General features: G+C 41.1%; 2 protein-coding genes across 2 annotated transcripts in view; both read right to left on the bottom strand.

Moving 5' to 3' along the window:
• The window catches only part of LOC146511014 (leukocyte elastase inhibitor-like), a 258,585-nt gene that overhangs the window by 71,476 nt on the left and 166,948 nt on the right, over window positions 1-20,161 (bottom strand). The window lies entirely within an intron of this gene.
• On the bottom strand, window positions 1,833-12,690 carry LOC146511023 (uncharacterized). Its single transcript, XM_085172498.1, has 4 exons — window positions 12,338-12,690; window positions 9,781-9,885; window positions 5,865-6,461; window positions 1,833-3,141 (listed from the first exon to the last, which is right to left on the bottom strand). Exons 2-4 carry the CDS (start codon window positions 9,796-9,798, stop codon window positions 2,461-2,463), a joined length of 1,296 nt encoding a protein of 431 aa, XP_085028624.1. The 5' UTR covers window positions 9,799-9,885; window positions 12,338-12,690; the 3' UTR covers window positions 1,833-2,460.

The following is a 20,161-nucleotide window of genomic DNA, read 5'->3' as shown; positions in this document are numbered from 1 at the left end:
GTGGATCATACTGTATTTGCATTTGTAACACAGCAGCGTTCTGACGCACGGATCACTCTGCTTTTCAATCCTGGACACAGTTATTCCCACACCAGGAAGTGATGTTCTGTGTGAGGATGCTCTCCACAGCGCCTGAATAGAAAGTTCTGAGGACCACTTGAAAAACCTGCTGACTTCCTGAGTTGTTGGAGACGGTACAGGCGCTTGCCTAACCTTTTTGGACTGGACGTGAATGTGAGCAGACCATTTCAGGAATGAGGAGATGTGAACACCGAGAAAAAAAAGAAGCAGAAACTGCTAGAAGTGGGTTTCAAACCCACACCTCCAGGGGAGAGTGAGCACTAAACACAGCACCTCAGACCACTCAGCCACCCTGAAACAGATCTAACTGAACTGATTTTCTGATAAATCCAGAATCCAGTTTAAAACCCTTTATAGCACAGAATCTGCATTCTTAGGGGTCTTTAATAACATCCTCCTGGCATGTGGTTCTGGTAACCACGTTGTTCTGGTCTTGATTGACCTGACTTCTGCCTTTGACACAGTAGACCAAAACATCCTATTATCTTGATTAAATGATCTAGTGGTTACTGGTGGCACTGCACTTAATTGGTTTAGTCTTATTTGGCAAACAGAACTTTCTCTGTCAGCTTCTTGGTTCCAAATCATCGTCTGCTTCTCTGTCATGTGGCGTCCCAAAGGTGTCAATTGTAGGGCTCTTTTTACTGTATATATTGCCTTTGGGTTTCATCCTTAAAAGGCATGGGATCTCTTTTCATTGTTCCACTGATGACTGTCAAATTTATTTGCCGCTAAAGCAGAAGGATGGACTCTCCATAAAACCTCTCTTGACATGTCTAGATGACATTAAAGCTTGGTTGGCTTTAAACTTCTTAAATTCTAATGATAAGAAAACAGAGGTGTTGGTGTTTGGACCTAGTGGTCCTTGTGAGTCCTCCTCACATGGGCCTGGATGTTTATGTTTGGGACACCTGGAAGTTTATCTTTAACCTGTTATTACTGACCTTGGTTTTAAGTTGGACAGTGATTTTAAATTGGGCAGCCAAGTTAGAGCCTGTGGTGAAGTCCAGTTTTTATCATTTAAGGTGACTGACAAGAGTGAAATCTTTTCTTTCTCTGCAGCACTTTGAAGGGTTTTACTTTTATTTCCTCAGTTAGTTATTATTACTCTCTTGCTCTCTAAACTAAACTGAAATACATAAACTCACAATAGAAAGTAAGTGAAACTAAACTAAATTAAAAACAAATGAAAAAATGAAAAAAAAAATGAAAATGCAAAACTAGAATAACTGCAGTTAACCCTCCCACCTGTCGTAGAAGCTGACTAGTGTGAGTGGGCATCAAGGGGCAATGGAGGAGGCTGACTGTAGATGAGCAGCCTGAAGTTTAGAGTGTCGTGGAGAGTTAGCAAAACAAAAACACCGTCCCACTTTTAACCTCTGACTTTGACAGACGTCGTCTCTTTTTATGCGACAACCTCTGGTGATTAATATAAGAAACAAGATTACCTTTAATGTGTTTCTGTTTAGGCTCAAATTGATTTGATGTTTGGAGGTTTTCTCAGTGTTCATCAGTCACTCTTGACCTGGTGTTATCATATGGTTTATCTGTTTTATATTTGGAAATTGGGGTTTCAGTGTTCTCTCATCACAAACCTGTTTCTCTTGTGCATGAGTTTAAAGCTCGCGCTCCACCTCGCCGCTGCTCTCTTCTCCTCCACTTTTAAAAAGAAAATCTTTACCGACCTTAAGATTACTTACTGGATCCACCCCAGATGAGCTGCTTTTGCAGTTCCAGGAAACCTGTACTCAGACCCTGAACCCTGTGAGGGTCAGGCGTCAGTGTAGGAGAGCAGAGTGAAAGTGGAAGAAAGACAAATTGCAGGTTTCTTTTGAAATGTTAAAAGAATCTTGGAAATTTGATCAGAATACAGTGAAAATGAGAGAAACAGATATTTTTCTCAGATCATTGTGTTAAATTGTCATAATCCCCGTGTTCTCTTTAAGACTATCAGCTCTACTCTAAACAACCCTGAAAGCCTCTGCTGACACATGTAATCAGTTCCTTTCTTTCTTTGTAAACAAGGTTGAGTCTGTCAGGTCAGCAATAGTACTTCCTACAGATGACCCATCAGTGTTTATTCCATGACTGTAAACATGTTTCCATTTGTCACTTCAGCCTTTACTCTGAAATACAGGAAATGACATCATGGCTCAAAATCTTTGCTGTTAAACAATTCTTTATTTAACTTTTTTTAAAATTTATTTAAGAACTTTATTTAACAAAATACATTCAATAAAAACTTGAACAACAGGAAACTGATTTTTTATCCAACCACTGAAAAAAAAGGTAACCACTGAACACAAACAGAAGAAGAACAATTTATAAAGATTAACATTGAACTACAGGAACATTTTGATTCATAGCCTCATTAGAACTTTAAGGAGAGCCAATCTGAACTCTGTGGAGCCTGATCTCCAGGGTTTTAAGTTGGACTCTGAAACCAGAAGAGGATGTTTCTCTCTCTTCAGACTCGCTGTCATCCTGTGATGGGAACGATTTCAGCCCTGCGTGATTGCGCTGATGTTTGCACAGAGCAGATAATGAAGTGAATGTTTTGGCACATTGGTAACAGTGAAACAGTTTATTAGTAACGTGGGATCGTTTGTGTGCAGAGTATGAACTGAGATTACTGAAGCTCTTGTCACACTGCTCACAGCTGTAGTTTCCTTCCATGTGTGTACGTTCATGCTCATTGCGATTACTTGAACGTGAGAAGCTTTTGTCACAGTGTCTGCACTTGTATGGTTTCTCTCCTGTGTGGACTCGTTTGTGTGTTTTAAGGTGACTTGCAGTGGTGAAGGATGACCCACACTGATCACAGAGGTGCTTTTTAACCCCACTGTGAAAGAGTTCATGTTGTTTTAACTCACTTGATGTGGGGAAGCTTCTCCCACATTCTTTGCAGTATTTCAGTTTGTCCCCAGTGTGTTTACGTTGATGTATTTTTAGGCCGGCTTGCTGACTGAAAGTTTTTCCACAGATGTCACAACGAAAGTCTTTCCCACCACCACAGCGATGACAGGGTTGAGAAGTGGATCCATCTGTGTCGCTCTGCTTCTAAACAAAGACACAAAGACAGTGTAAGTCAGTCCTTCAACACTTTTATCCTGAAAGTTGCTTGAAATATCTCTGCAGACGTCCAATTACATTTTACTGTTTCAGTTAACACACTCAGTTTACTGGGCTACAATAACTACAATACTACCACCATAATACTACAGGAACACTTATTTAATATTAAAGTAACATCTGACTTATACCTAAGTACTACCATACTAGGGCTGCGCGATATGACCCAAAATTCATATCTCGATATTTTTTAGCTGGATATATATATCGATATAAGATATATACCTCAATATTTTTTTGAAGCCATAAAGTAAGAACAAAAAGAGAGTTCTTAGTCAAAGCTGTGTCCCAGATGTCACACAGGCACTTTTATGAACATACAGCATAGATGTACATGAAAAAAACTACTCAAAAATAAATTATGAGCATTTATTAAATAATAATGCTCCATAAATAAAAGAAAACTATGTTGTTTTTGTGCATAACAAGGAGCTCACAATTGTGCAGTCAAAATGTAAACTAAAAGACGCTGAGCATAATAACATAGACAGATGTCACAGCTGCTCTGTTCCCAACTTCTACTGCGTGACTGACAGCCTGGAGTTTGAAATCCATTTCGTAACCATTTCTCTTAACAGGTGCCATTTATGGTCCTTATTAGGGCTGCACGATTAAAATTAGAAAATCGCGATCTCAATTCATACTTATGTGCGATCTCATTTCCAAATGACAACGATTTAAAAAAGAAAAAAAAAAAGATTGTACCGCATTTTGATCCGGGATGTAATCTGCATGAAAACAAGCGCGAGGGCGGAGCCTTATAGCACGTGATACAGAAGCTGTGCCGTGTGATGCTAAAATTGGCAGGGAAAATACAACGGAGAGCACGTCAGGGATGACGAGAAAGTGACTGGAGAAAATCCGTCCCGGTCAACCACCCAAACATCAATAACGGGAACCTTATACAGTGCTTCCCTATACCCGTCGAACTCTCGCAGGCACAAAGAATTTACGGAGGCTGTTACTTATCACCTGACCAAAGATATGGCTCCCATCAACACTGTGCAAAACGAGGGATTTAGGAAAATGATCAACACCCTAGACAAACGCTACACAGTGCCGTCCCGCAACTATTTTTCTATTGTTGCACTACCTGCTCTATACACGCAGTGTCGAGCAACGGTGGAGACGGAATTTCAAGCAGTACAACATTTTGCGGCAACAACAAAATGTGAGACATTTGTTGTTTTTATGTTTATTTATTGTTTTTATGTTCAGTCTCAACTGTTACGAAGTTGATGTGCAGTTAATAAGCGCTATAAATATTTATACTGGAAAAGAAAATCGTGAGAGAATCGTGATCTCAATTCTAAGCAAAATAATCGTGATTCTCATTTTATGCAAAATCATGCAGCCCTAGTCCTTATACACACAATATGGCACTATTATGTTGAAGCACAGTACGTATCACTCCGCGAGGCTCCTCGGTAGCCGTAATGGATCCGACAATCCATCAAGCGGTGCAGCTCCGTAGCTTACCAAAGTCGTACTAAAACATTTTTTGACAGATTGGTGAGCGCTGTACCACATAATATTGGTTTGCGGTGATCAAGCACAACCAGAATTCATACAAAAGGCGCACTGTCAACTTTTGAGAGAATGAAAGGATTTTAGGCTGTGCAGCCCCTCTGGGCTGCAAGGCGTTAGCATGGTTAGCTCGTTAGCATGGTTAACTCGTTAGCATGGTTAGCTCGTTAACACGTTGACGCTGTCCAGCCCCACACACGGGGCGATGCGCAGTAACTCGTTAATGGAGATTTGCTGTGTTCACCTTGTCGTTGCCTGCAGGTGAAGCGATGGGGGAGGAGGGTGAGTTGTGTTCAGTGAAGGAGAGAGGCGAGGTCATGTAAAGTTGCGTAAAGACAAAAGTGGACAAAAGAGAGGCAAACTTGTGGCTCCACAACTATAATTATAACGTAACATAGACTATATCGATATAAAGGATATTGTCACATCTTATATCTCGTATAAAAATATATCGATATTTTTTAAAAACTCGATATATCGCCCAGCCCTATACCACACTACTGTTTTTAAGGTACCCATGCTAAACTACTATAACACTGAAATAAGACTGATTTAATACTGCATTAATAACACTGTAATTGTGCAGTTATAACACTCAGCTGACCGTGATACAAGAGAAACACTATTACCCCCAACGACACTGTAATTATAACATTAAATGGGTGTTTTAACACTAATGTTTAAAAGTACTAAAACTATAAGGAAGCAATGATACTACGACTACAATACTGCAATACCATTACGTAACGATACAACTTTGTTATACATAAGAGAAGATTACTGAATGGTTTGGTTTTGTACTTATTTTATGTTTTATTTTATTCTATTTACACCTGACAGAGGAATGAGCCGCTGTAAACCAAAGGCCATTTATGCAGAAATAATAACACCATGATATACCACGAAGCTGCCTGAAGATTAAATAACAGCAACATATCAATTTTCAGCATTTTCAGTTTCTCATGATCGTGTAAACAAAAATCATAAGTGAAATGAAAATCTGAATAATGGCTCAGAGCTACTCTTTGGTGCAGTAGAAGTGCTAACATGCTAACACGATTTAATGAACAGACTTATTCCAAACAGTCAGACTGAACTTACAAGAATAAAATAAAAATACATACCTCACAGTAACTGCACTTGTAGAGTCTCTTTCTGGTGTGGATCTGTTGGTGTTTTCTCAGGTGCTGTGGAGCTTTAAAAGTCTTCTCACACAGGTCACATTGATAAGGTCTCTCCTCAGTGTGGGTAAACATGTGGCTTTGTAAGTGTGCATCTGTTCTAAAGTATTTGCCACACTGATCACACCAGTACACATCTTCTCCGGAGTGAATGCGTAGGTGTATATTTCGGTACCATAGCTGGCTGAAAGTTTTTCCACAGATGTCACAGCTGTATGCCTTAATTCCAGAGTGGGTAACTAGATGTCTCTGTAAGTGGCTACTTCGAGTAAAAGCTCTGCCACACTGATCACAGCTGTAAGCTTTAACTCCACTGTGGACAACTTGGTGTCTTTTCAGGGCATTCTTCCAGGAAAATGACTTTCCACACAAGTCACAGCTGAACGGTCTCTCTCCAGTGTGGATGAGCTGATGTTGTTTTAGTTTAAACTTCCAGGTAAAATCCTTCCCACACTCGTCACAGGTGTATTTTTTCTCTCTCTTTCTTCTGTGAGGTTTGTCGGCCTCCTGAGAGCGCTGACTTCTCGGTCTATGTTGGTCCTGCAGTGACAGAGATACAAACAGAGGCAGTGAGTGAAATGCATTCATTGAACAAACAGAAGCTTCAAACTCCCTCCATTAACACTAGTTTTAAACCTGAAGGTGGAGTGTGGCACCAAACACCTTAAAGGTCTCTTTTCCCCACCTACTGGTAGTAGTAACACATTACATCCAACCTGGTGTTAAAGATAATTAATCGTTTTTTAAACACTCTAAAATCATGCCCATCTCTCCTGCTTGTACACAAATATTAATGCTAACACTCAGAATAGTAATAAATGTTTACCAGGTCTGTACTTTTGTATTTTTCCTGTTGCTGTTTCCTATTATATATTTCTATAATTGTCTAATTTATTCGATAATAATAAATCAAATGTAACAGAAATCTGTGTCCCATAATCAGGGGTTAAAATGGGCCAGTGTTTATGTTTTCTGGCACAGAATCTGAACGACTGCAGGTGCTGATAAGTTGCGGTCGGAGTATTTCAACATCTAGTTAACAATACAGAAGACAAGCGAGAATAAATGGAGTAATATTTTTTATGTGGCAGGTAATTTCGAATGCAGCAATTCTATCAGCCCAACAAACATCAGCAAACACACAAACTGTTGTGTGCAGTTTGTCTCACAATGTCTCACAATGTGATTTAAAGACTGCAGTAAAATCCTCTGCAGGTTAGTGCAAGATAAGCAGGCAAGTTTAATGTAATGTGATGGATTTAAAGTAAAGAACAGTGTGTAACGAGAGCACAGTGACTGTGGTGCTCATGTCAGAGTTAGGTTACATAAAGTGTAGCAGAGATTACCTTAAACTTAAGCTCATGATGCTGACATTCATTCACTGAGCTCCACCCACATACCAACAGTATAGTGTCTAGGGATGGGTACCGGTATCCGGTGCCATGATGGCACCGGTTCTGACATAAACGGTAGTAACCAGACCGAAAAGCAGCGCACATTTCGGTCCTTTTTTTTCCCTGAGCTGTGATACACTTTAGATTCTAGCCAATCATTTTACATTTCCGAGGATAGTAGGCGGGTCCAGGTACGTACGTTCTTTTAGAGCAGAGCTACAGATTAAAAATGCCCAAGGCGAAGCGGTCAAAAGTCTGGCTGTACTTCACAGCAAAATATGCAAACTCAGCAGCCTGCAACAAGTGCTTTAAGCTGATACTGTCAAAGGAGGTAACACCTCAAATCCAATGACACACCTGCCGACGCATAGCGTTTTTTTTTTTAAAAGCCGAGAAATGCGCCATATTTAATAGCTTGCTGCGAGACCTCACACCGTGCACATCTACTGCGGGTGGGTTGCCTGTTATCGGACCCGGAGTTAGCAACATGAACCCGAAGAGGAGAGTCCTGGCCCCTAGCCCTGCCAGTGTAGCAGAAATGATGACGGATGATGATGATGGCAGCAGCCGTTCTTCTCTGCGTGAGTAGCTTAATGTTGTTCATGTGTAATTTACGTTGAGTAAATCACGTTATTACATTAATGCATATAAGGTGAACTAGCAAACATCATCATAGCTACATGCGGCTGTCTTCTGGTTTGATACTCCCTTAACCCTGGCCAAAAAGGCTAAAATGACCAAAGAAAAAGTGGAAAACAGCTAAACATGAGAGGTTTTTGGACAAAGTTTGTGTTTTTTCCATTGTTTAAGCACTGCTTCCAGCCAAGAGTGATACCATATATGCCCTATAGCTGCAGAAAAGGCTAACATTGTTATCTTTTTACAAAAAAGACAGCTGAACATGAGAGGTTTTTGGACCAATTTTGTGTTCTCCATTCTTTAAGCACCAGTTTGAGCACCGTTTAAGCACCGGCACCGTTTCAAAAGTACCGGTTTCGCACCGGTATCAGATAAAACCTAAACGATACCCATCCCTAATAGTGTCTAATATAAAGACAGTGTACTGTCAGTGTAGAGAATGGAAACCAGCCAGGACAACTCATGAAACATCTGGATGAATTCACAGCTACATTAAAAAAAATTATATATTTGTATTTTCTACTCCTTAGATTTTCAAAACAGGCTTGTTACTTCTGGTTTAAGGCATTTGAGGGGAGTTATTGCATCACTGTGGGCATCAAAGATCAAATTGATTGGAGCCTAAATATGAAATCCAATCCTGCATTATACACCAGGCTATGTGGTAAAGTCCTCAAAATGGAGCATGTAACGCAAACCGTAAATTTTATCTGAGCTGAAAGGTTTAAATCACCGTCAATTTCATCCTTTTATGTGAGAAATAGATTCAGAGTTTGCTGACATTCCTTATCATACAGAGGTCCATTGGCTAAGTTGGGAAAAAGGTCAGCAAGGAAATCTGTCAGTTTATGACTAGGTGGAGGGGGGCTGAAGCTATAAGAATGTGAGAAACGCTCAGACACTTTGAGATCAGGCGGACACCCTCCCGCGCTCATCTCCCCTCCAGATGGTTTATGCTCAAAAGTGTTGAATTGTATGGAATAAAATCATTGTTGACCAAGTTGGCGCACTTTGCTGATAAACTGAGCGCACTGAGTTCGCACGGCGCTTTGGTGACTGTGAAGCACAAAAAGAGAATTTCAAGCTTCTTCTTTACGTGGAAACTGCACCTGTGCAGATTCAGATGGAGCTGCAGTGTAATGATACACTCAAGGCAAAGTACGACACTGAATGGCCCGCACAGTTTATTAGTTCCATTCCTGCAGCAATGCCCCAGCTCCGTCTACATGCAGCTCCAACCTTGTGTATGTTTTCATTTATTTTTTCTGGGTTTTTGGCAGCATGTTCATATTTCTAACTTGCATAATTTTGACAGGATATATTTTTATGAAGATCAAAATATTTAAAGTTAAAGTAGATTTTTTTTAAGTTAATTTATTCTGGAATAATATTCCTGTCTGTTTTTATTCATATCTATGTTTAAAAAACATTGTTTTAGTGTGTTCAATAAATGTTTATCTTGTTTGGCCTGCGACCTAAAGTGTGCCTTGAGTTCCACAGAGAGCAGCAGGTCAGCTGATCACAGCCTGTACATTAAGAAAATCGACTGGAGCTCTCAATAGAAATGATTGTGAGCTGTGACTCTTTTCCCCACACTGAGCCACTCCAGCTGATTTTAGGGTTGAATCCTGCTGAATCCCACTTTAACCTCTTCCCTGTCCATTTTCCTCTTCAGAGGCAAAGTCACCCTCTACAATGTAGGCATTGTATTATTACATGATTATTACATTACAATAATATAGCACAAGGTTCAGTTAGTTTAGCAAAAAATATATATCAGTACTTCAGCTTTTAATGGAGTATTTCTTAACACTAGTATCTGTCACCTTCTGTGTTGAGCTCATTGTTTTCTCTGCAGTGGCTGAGCTGAGTCCAAGTAGCTTAAATGTTCCTCTGCTGCTCCGTCAGACTCTTCTCCTCCTGCTGATCAGCTGGGACAGAAAACAGAACTTTGTTAGGCTCCACACTGCACTGAAGAGTCAAAGTGTCTCATATGTTCATCTGACAACACAAAGAACAAATTTTAGCTTCCTTGGGTGGACAACTTGTTTGAAACAAACACAAAAGGTTTGAGCACTGATACCAAGCAGTATGGCACACCAGTACCAGGAGATCAATTCCTCTTTAAAAAAAAGCCCTGGCCAAGAACGAAAACAGAACAATCAATGGATTACAATGGAGAGTACAGTGTACTGCTGTGCCGCGGCATATATACGTGTGCCATGAGAAATGATCAGGTGTGCCGTGGAAGATTATCCCATCTGAGTGGGTGTAGAAATCTGAGCCATGATCTGAGTAACCCTCATCACTCAGTCACACTCCGATTCTCTACTTGTATCAAGTCCACTGTACTACTTTCAAGCATTCGGTCCTCTAATGTCTGCCTTTCTCCTCTTTGTATATACTCCTATTATATGTTATTTATTGTTACTGTCTTTCTATTTATATTGTTTTCCATGCACAGTTGGTGTGGAGCACCCACAATTTAGCTGAATATGTACAAAGACAATAAAAGACTATTCTATTCTACAGTGGCGGTCCTAGCCTGTTTGGCGCCCTGGGCAAACTTGTATATGTAGTGAATTTTAATAATCAGTGGGTTTTCATTTGTTTGGTTGCTATGGTGATGTGTAATGGGAGTCACGTGGGTGCTAGCGGCGACATTAAGAGGGCGTTGTCAGTCTGTCTTTCACTGGTTTGATTTTGACAGAGCAGGGCTGGGTAGCCGTAGTTTTTGTTGACCGCAGCACAACGAGTTTCCCCTTGTTGCATTAGAGCCTGTGATGTTTTAAGAGTTTGAATCGCGAGCCGATCACATTGCTCTGTAAATTTTTCAAGCACTTTAATAAACAAGCAAGCAATTCCACCTCTGGCATTATTGCGTAAAGTTGACAGGCAAATAGGCAGACTCCATCCCCGGCCTCTAGCGACTGTGGAAGTCGCTACGCTCCTCCTCTTCTTTTCTCTTTTTTTAGAGTTTAAAAACGGGTTGTGTGTGAGACTTTAGATCAACAAAATATAAAATATACATTTTCAATTGTTATTGATCCCTTTACCCCTAGTCCTAAAGTGTATATTTATTTTATTACTCTTCTTATATATATTGTTTGTTTACTTGCACTGCTGTAACTGGAGCCTCGTCGTCTCGTCTCTCTATATACTGGACTGTATGTAGCGGAGATGACAATAAAGTTTACTTTGACTTCAGCAGCAAGCAGGCGCACCGAGGGCTCTCGCGCTCACTTTTCGCGTATAGAATTTTGAAAAAACATCGGTGCAAATGATAAGTCTGTATCATAATGTCTGGTGTTTTCGTGTTTGTTGGTTTGTTTGTAATTTGTTTTATTTTGCGAGTTGGTCATTTTTGCTGCTCCAGCCAGCCAGAGCATCCCCCGCCGCCCCGCCCTCTCCTCCCTGTGCCGCAAGCAGCAGGCGCACCTCGCAAACGGAGGGCGCCCTTACTCCCAGCAAATGGGCGATAGAAAACCAATGCCATTCCCAATATGCGCTGGCATGATGTCGGGGCAGCATGAGAACGAGCCGTGATGCCGCCCCCACCATGATGCCGCCCCGGGCAACCGCCCGTGTCGCCCGTATCTAAAACCGCTACTGCTATTCTATATATCTTTGTTCCTCCATTTCAGTTTTGTTTGGAGCTTTAAAAAATCTGCAGTACTTTTAAATGTGATAAAATTAGAACACAGATCCCCTCTTAGGGTTCGAGGCTGTATTTGTTTTTAAAATGCATCTCTGGTATCTCTGGCCAATCATTATTATTTTGCTAACAGATAATTGGGCTCATTTACTGAATACTGATCAGAATATATCAAATAGTCTTTGAAATGATTCTAATAACAGGCCTCTCAGAGTGAGGCCAGTTTTTACAATCAAATGCCCTGTGGGCCGACACACCTTTGTGCTGATAAGACAAAGGCAGCTGTGTTTTAGCCTGGAATACATTTATTTTTACGTTTCTCATAAATGTATTTCATTATAGCACTTTTAACGCCAACATGTTGGGTCTTTTGGAGCCGGAAGTGACCATATATGGATGAAGGGTGGCGCTAGCTAGCTTGGTTAGCAGGCTGCATTCATAAACTGTGCAGGTGCCACAGAGATGCTAAGTAGCGCTTAATAACAGGCTAATAAAATAACAGAAACTCTGATTACAATGAGCTCATTTAAAAGCTTTCTTCTAATAAAATAATTTTTCTGATATCTTTCTGTAAATTAGTTTAAAGCAACTTGAGTCAATTTAGTCAGAATTTTTTTCAACTGATTCACAAAAACTTGAGAACAGACACCAAGGAGAGCAACAGAAAGACTCATTCAGGAGCTCAACTCAAGATGAACTAAACTCGGATTAGTTAGCTCGGTGCTTACCTTTAAATCAGTCTTGACAATAAACTGAGAGAAAAACGCCATAAAGCGGGAACTCAGCTTCTTCTTCTTCTTCTTTTGGATTTTTTGGGCGGTTAAAGCTTTAAGGCGCATTACCGCCACCTGCTGGACTGGACTGTTCATGTCCCAAACATCATCAATTGGCCACAAATTTGTTGGAGTTTCTGTTAATGAAAAAGATGGAATTCAAGGATCTTGTTATTTGGTTTCTTTGTTTTCATCATTTACTCTACAATTTTCTGCCAGTGTATAGCAAACCCCACAGCTCAAATCAATGAAGAATTTAGTATTTTTTAAATATTGCTTAAGATGGAACCAGCAGCTATGTAGGCCTAATTTTTAATCCAAACATGTGATAGAGGTTTACCACCAGGAGAAGCAGACTGTAAATAAAGGACTGTGCTACTGAAAACCGTTAGTCTGACTTTGGATTGTAAATATGTTTCCATTTGTCACTTCTGTATTTGTATATGGCTCAAACTATTTGTTATGAAAGCAAAACAAACAAACTGATGTTGTATAAATTGATTCAGGATTATTTACTTTGAGTCCAGAAATCATAGCTGTCTCATCAGATCCAGTTGTGACATTAGCTATAGTTTCCGCGGAGGGTACCCGGTTCTGTATGACAGCACAGCTTTTAGGTTGAATTCAAGCGCTTGAGTACAGCCTGATAATTAGAGGCCTGCAAACTGTTTGCTGATGAACTTTGGAGGTAAAAGTACAGACAGCTTTAGAAGACACAGGACACGAGATGGGTTCAACATTTCTTTTGAGTTCTATGTAACAATCCCTAACTCTGTAATTAAAGAATGTGCCATTTAATCTTGGCTGGCTAAAATTGGGTGGCTGCCGTTCAGGATTTAGCACAAGTCAGCTTTTGATCAGAAAGTTTTCTGGTTTGATCCCTGGCTGCTCCAGTCTGCAGGCAAAATATCCTTGGACAAGATTGTAATCCCAAGTTGCTTTGTGATGCATCCATTGGCATGTGAATGCTTTATAGAGTTTGTGAAACAGTTGTACGTCTGGTCAGAATGTTTTGTATTTGTGTGTGGATTGAAGCACATGCCTGAGAGCGCATCAATCACTGCACATATTTTTTAAATCTTAGTTTATATTTGTTGATCATACTGTATTTATTTGTAACACTTTTGAGACAAATTTCAATCCACATAAATGACCGATGTTCCCTGAATGCCTCACATACAGCTCCAGCACATTTCAACACAATCTTTCATACATTCTTCTCTCGTGCTTCATCTATATCCTCTAACATTTAATCAAGTGTAATAATACACATTGATTAAATGTCCCAAAGTAAAGAAATCTCTCTGTGAACCTTTAGTTTGCTGCCATCTTGTGGCAGCAGCTGGCTACTGTTATTTGCATATGTGCATTGTGGTTTTTTTATTTTACGTAATAATTTGAAACAAACCTATTAATTAAATTAGTAAGTTGAAGTAATATATGAATTATTAGTTTGGGTAAGTCCCAGTCATCACAACAACCAAAATGTTAGCAACACATTATAAAGTTTATTATTATAACTATGGTAACCATGTTTATGTTTGATTTAGCTGTTTTAGCCTTAGCTGCTAACTCAAACACATTCTGTAGGTGATACATTTAGAGGACTGTAAGTTCACACACTTTCAGACTTTTGCAAACCAGAATTGGAGATTGCAAAGAGAAGGAGAAGTGTCTTGTAAAAACTTTACAAGTTATACAGATTATTTTCTCAAACAGCAACCAGTGCAAACATGTTTTGCTGGACTCTAAGAAGGAGAAAGGGACAGCCTGATATGTCATGTTTTTTCTTCTTCAGTTCTTATTTAATCACATGCTCTTTGATTTATTTGAATCAGATAATAAAGGAGGTTATTGTGGGTGTTGAAGAGGGGAAGGCCCCACTGAAAAAGTAAGATCTTTGCTCTGTGTCACATTTTTACTATGATGAAAATTATGTTGATGTGTACATTTGTAAATACACACATAAACATGCATGCACAGTTTTCTCGTTTGAAAGTAAATATTTGTCTGAATATTTGAGCTGAATCCGTTTTTACTGTTATCAAATCCGCTTCTTTTAAATTCTTTCACCGACTCAGTGTGGTCAAAGCTCACAAAATCATCTTTATTCTACATTCCCGGAAAAGGAGAACTGCAGACGCTAGCCAGCATCCACAGGTCTGAAGCATCACAAGCCAAAACGAGCATAACATAATCACTCATATGTCACACATAGTCACACATAGTTTCGATCAAAACAACTCTGCAGTGCACTCTGCCTAGTTTCACTTTTCTGTCTGCACCGCTTCCTGTTCTCTGCACAAAGCGTGCAGAGTTTCCTGTCAGGACTCTTTGACCTTTTACACACTATATAACTCAAAGTGGCGTTTTCCTACACTGGCCTCTATGAAACAATATAAATAGAAAATAAGCAGTAAGAATATATATTTATTTCGTAACACTGTGTAAGTTGTAGATTTCTTCCCTCTGTGGAGTCCACAGCTTCATGCAGTCGGTTCAGATGACTTTCTTGAGGCACTGAGTGCAGTTTGAGTGCATTACAGCAGACTGATCTTCTCTGTTATCATTGTGTTTCCAGTGTGAGTGCACGAAAGGGTCTCATAGATCAACATGTGGTCCCTGGGACTCCAGCCATCTCTGCTGCACAAGTCTCACCTCGAGCTGAGACTCAGAGGAACAAAGCAAAGAAAGCTTCCTGGTGGCTTCCTTGTTGACCCACTGACAAACATTTTGAGTTCTACTAAATTAAAAAACAATTTGTGGAAACCTGATTATGATTTAAAAAGAATGATTAACAACACTTCTTGTAATGGTGTTAAAATCAGCCCAATGTTTATTTTCAAATGCAAAAGCTTGATAAAGCACTGCAAAGAAATAAAGATTTCCTTCAAGAGAAAGAACAGCAAGACATGAAACAGAAACATCTGGATTGCAAGCTTCAGAACATCGAGAAACACAACGAAGGCTTGAGAGTACTTCTTGATGAAGCTCTGCAAAAGATTAAAGAAATCCTTGAAGAGAAAGAAAAACTCGACATTAACCAGAGAGACATGCAGTGCCAACTCCAAGGTGTGCAGGAAAAATATGGAGCGCTGCAGGCAAAGCTTGATGAAACACTGCACAAATATCAAGAGCTGCTTCAAGACCAAGAACAACAGGAAATAAAGCAGAAAGAAGACAAAGAAATTCTCCAGGACTTTGAGACGAAAAACCAAAACCTGCAAAAACTTTATAACAAACTGAACTACAAAACAACTCAACTGGAAGAGGAAAAGGAAAAACTGCAAAACCAATGCTCAGAGATGCAGAGTAAGCTCAATGACATGCTGCGAAAAAACACAGAACTCGAGGAACTTTCAGACAACTTGAAGTGCAAAAACACTGAGATGCAGGTGCTAAAGCAACAACTAGAGAAAACAAACGAAGACCTGCAGTGTACACTTCAGGAAATCGAGAGGAGAAGTCAGCAGTCATAAGACACGCACAACAAATTACAACAGAGTTATACAGAGCTGGACGAGGCAAAGCTAATGCAGGAGGCAACATCTAAAGAAATGAAAGAAAGGCTCGAAGACAAACAAGCCAAATTAGAAGAAGTGGAGAAAACATGCAAGAAACTTGAGCAGGAGAATACAGACACAATTGATCAGTTGAGAACCCTCATCCTAGAGAAAAAAGTGCTCGTGGAAAAGCTCATGGAAAAGAAGAAAAAACGCTTCCGCTTCTTCTGGAGGAGGGACACTCCTGCTTTTTCTACTTTTTCTACTGCTGATGTCACCTCGTCTCCCTCCACCTCTGTTCCACCTTAATTTTCACCTCTCCCTCCGCTGTCTCCCTTTAACTCCTATCACCTGTCCCATCTCCCTCCCCCCTCTCTCTCTTTTCACCCTCACCCCCCAACCAGTCCCGACAGTTGACTGGCTCCTCTAGAGCCTGGTTCTGTCATAGGTTTCTTCCTTTAAAGGGAGTTTTTCCTATCCACTGTCGCATCCATCTATACTTCTCCTATGAAAAAACCTTCTAAAGCTGTCTATAGTTTTACTTCCAAAGTTCATCAGCAAACAGTTTGAATGCCTGTAATTATCAGGCTGTACTCAAGCCCATTAATTAATCTGAAAACTACTGTGACTCCAAACCCAAGTACCCTCCTGGGAAATTATGGCTAATGTCACAATTGGATCTGCTGATTGTCGTGGTTTTAGGCAAGGATTCAAGCGACACCTTGTAGAGCACACAAACTCCGACCTTTATTAATCACTTCCTGTTTCCGAACCCCTTTCACAATAAAACAGGTTATACACAGATTACACCACATCCTCCTTTCGCTGAAAACATCAAACTTACAAGAACATTCTGCATATATGAAAACTGTACTTTTCTTTTTCTTAGAACCTTTCATAGAAACTTTTCTTTCTCTTCAACCTTTTTTTCTTTACTTTTAAACCCATGTTTTTCTTTTTTTGTTTTGTTTATTTTCACAAGTCCAGTCTTTGTGGTTTTTTGACAATCCTGCCAGCCCTAGTTCTGACAGGACCTGGGTCTTCTGTCTTAGGAGTCAGAGTTGTAGCCGCCGATAGGTTTGAAGCAGGCAGGGCGTTCTCTGTTGGACTGACAGGCATAATTGGGGTTTGTAACTTTGGAGTGGCATCTGGCAATGGCTGGAGGTGATGCCTATTTCTCCTGATGGCTCCTGAAGGGGTCTCTACAATGTATGAGCGGGGTGTGGAGTGAGAGGAGATGACAGTCCCTTCACGCCTAGTGTCTGTAATCCACACAGGTTGTCCCGGTGAGAGTGGAGGAAGTTCTGTCACACGATGTCTCCTGTTGTACGCAACACTGTCCTTCATCACTCTCTCTCTCGCTTTTGTCAACACTGTAGCCTTGTTGGGCAGGCTGGGATTGAGCAAAGAAGGAAGTTGGGGAACTGATGTGCGCAGTCTTCGTCCCATTAGTAGTTGCGCAGGGCTATATCCATTAGCCAATGGGGTTGCTCTGTAAGCTAGAAGTGCAAGATATGGGTCTTTTGCTTTCTTTAGCAGACTTTTCACAGTTTGGACATGACGCTCAGCCTCACCATTGCTTTGTGCAAATCTTGGACTGCTTGTTACATGCCTGAACCCATAGGCTGCTGCAAAGTCTTTGAACTGTTGGCTTGAAAACTGAGGTCCATTGTCACTGTAGAGAAACTCTGGAATCCCATGTCTGGAAAAGATTGATTTTAGATGCACTATAACATCCTCCGATCTTGTGGGAGTAAGTTTGGCTATTTCCACAAATTTAGAGTAGTAGTCCACCAGAAGCACGTAGTTGCCGTTGTTAAACGTAAAAAGGTCTGCTCCAACTTTTTGCCATGGTCTCTCAGGGAGTTGGCTTGGCATTAAAGGTTGTACTGGGTTGGTACGCTCTTTGATGCATATGGTGCAGTTTTTCACAAGTTCATTTATTTGCCCACTCAGACCAGGCCACCATACTGTCTCCCTGGCTCTCTCTCTGCATCTAGACATTCCCTGATGTCCCTCGTGTAGGGCAATGAGGACAGAGTGGCGCATAGCAGTAGGGATCACTAGTCTGGTGCCTTTCAGTAGCAGATTGTCGTGTACTGTTAAGGTGTCTCTGTGTGGCCAATATGCTTTAATTGGGCCTGTGAGATGGCTGTATTCTGGCCAGCTGCTCTGACAAAAAGCCATGACATCTGAGCATATGCTGTCGGTTTTTAGCTGTTCCTTTAACTGTGTGATGTATGTCAAGGTAGCAGGCATGCATTTGACTATTTCATCCACATATATATTTGTGTCATCCAGAAGTTCAGCTGTAGCCTTAGAATCAGGGTCTTGGTTAACGGGTGCACGTGACAGTGCATCTGCTGTGAGGAGTGCTTTGCCTGGAGTGTGTGAGATGGTGTAACTGTACCTCATGAGCCTTAGGCGGAACCGTTGGATTCTGGGTGGAAGCTCGGTTAGAGCTTGCTGTCCTAGCAGGCTGACGAGTGGCTTGTGGTCAGTCTCTAAGGAGAAGTGTCTCCCGATGAGAAAATCTTTGAATCTTTCACAACCCCATGTTAGTCCAAGCGCCTCTTTCTCCACCTGTGCATACCTCTGTTCTGTTTCCGTTAAAGAACGAGACGCATATGCAACAGGTCTCCATTGCTCTCCCTCTTTTTGAAATAGGACTGCTCCCAGTCCATAGGAGGAAGCATCTGCAGACAGTTTTAACTCTTTGTTTGGGTCATAGAGTGCAAGAATGGGAGTTGACGTCAGATCGCCTTTCAGCTGATTGAATGCTTTTTGCTGTGCGCAGCTCCAAACCCACTGATTTTTCTTCGAGAGCAGGTCTCTTAGAGGCTTGTCTTTTTCGGCCAGTCCTGGGATGAATTTGCCTAATTGGTTAACCATCCCGAGAAAGCTGCGCACTTCACTGACGTTTGATGGCTCTTTCATTTCTGTGATCGCTCTAATTTTGTCTGGGTCTGGCTGTACTCCCTCCGCAGACAAAACGTGTCCGAGGAACTTCACTTCCAGTTTGCTCAGGTCACATTTCTCCAGGTTTAGTGTGACACCGGCCTCTTGCAGTTTATTGAGCACTGTGTGCAGCCTGGCATTGTGCTCCTGCTGATCCTGTCCCCAAATGAGGATGTCATCCATGTGACAAACCACACCTGGCAGCCCATTAAGGATCACTGACATTCTACGCTGAAAATGTTCTGGGGCTGACGCTATTCCAAAGGGAAGTCTGTTAAAGTGGAAGCGCCCAAAGGGTGTAATGAATGTTGTGTAGTGTGCTGACTCTGGTGACAATGGAACCTGCCAGAAGCCTCTGTTTGCGTCTAACTTACTGAAGACTTTTGCTCCCGCCAGGGATCCAAGTGTCTGTTCAACCGAAGGCAGGATGTACTTTTCTCTGCACACTGCTTCATTGAGGTGAGTGAGGTCAACACAAATACGCACAGAGTCGTTTTTTGTTGGCACTGGGACCATACCTGCACACCATTCTGTTGGTTCTTCAACTCTGCTGATTACTCCCATGGACTCCATTCTTTCCAGTTCCCGTTTCACCTTTCCTAACAAAGGGATGGGGACCCGTCTTGGTGTGGCCAGGGAAAAAGGCACAGCATTGGGTTTCAACCTAATCGTATAAGGTTGTTGCATTAAACCTAATCCCTGACACAGCTTTGGGTAGTTCTCATTCAACACATTCATGTCAATACTGTCAGCTCTACACACAAGGTTCAGCTTGACACTAGCTGGCCTGCTTAACAGTGCTATGTGCAAATCTTTGATAATGTACACATTTTCCTGTATTTCCTGTTCACCTTTGCAAATTGTTTCTCTGCTCATACCCAACACATCAAGTGGAGTACCACCTGGACCAAACAGTGGTCTATCTGGTTTACTTAACTCTGTCTCATTTTGGTTTATGCAGTAATACATCTGGGCTGGGATAACAGAGACGTCAGCTCCTGTGTCTATCTTAAATCTAACTTTGTGGTTTCTGATAGTAAGGTCTGCATACCAAGGATCTGAACCTGCGTCTACAGAACCAAGGAACACGGGTGTATCATCACTTTTGTCTGTTTCTATCACATGCACAGATTTAACAGATTTACACACTTTACTGAAGTGTCCTCTTTTACCACATGAGTGACATGTTGCATCTTTTGCTGGGCATTGTCCTTTACCATGCGCAGGGGTTTTCCCACACCTGTAGCATGATCTCCCATTTGGTGTTTTGTCCTTTGTTGTGCATTTACGTTCTCTTCGGGGTTTGAATGTTGAATGC

The sequence above is a fragment of the Neolamprologus multifasciatus genome, chromosome 9 (genome assembly GCF_963576455.1).
Source record: "Neolamprologus multifasciatus chromosome 9, fNeoMul1.2, whole genome shotgun sequence".
NCBI classification, from domain to species: Eukaryota; Metazoa; Chordata; class Actinopteri; order Cichliformes; family Cichlidae; genus Neolamprologus; species Neolamprologus multifasciatus.
Note: the sequence above shows the minus strand (reverse complement) of the source record. Positions and strands in the feature narration are given on the sequence as shown.

What these genes read in the sequence shown, in the direction of transcription:
- LOC146511023 (XM_085172498.1), bottom strand. An exon ending in ACAAGTGCAGTTACTGTGAG is followed by an intron (nt 3,142 to 5,864) that starts GTATGTATTTTT and finishes GTCTTTGTTTAG; the next exon opens with AAGCAGAGCGACACAGATGG.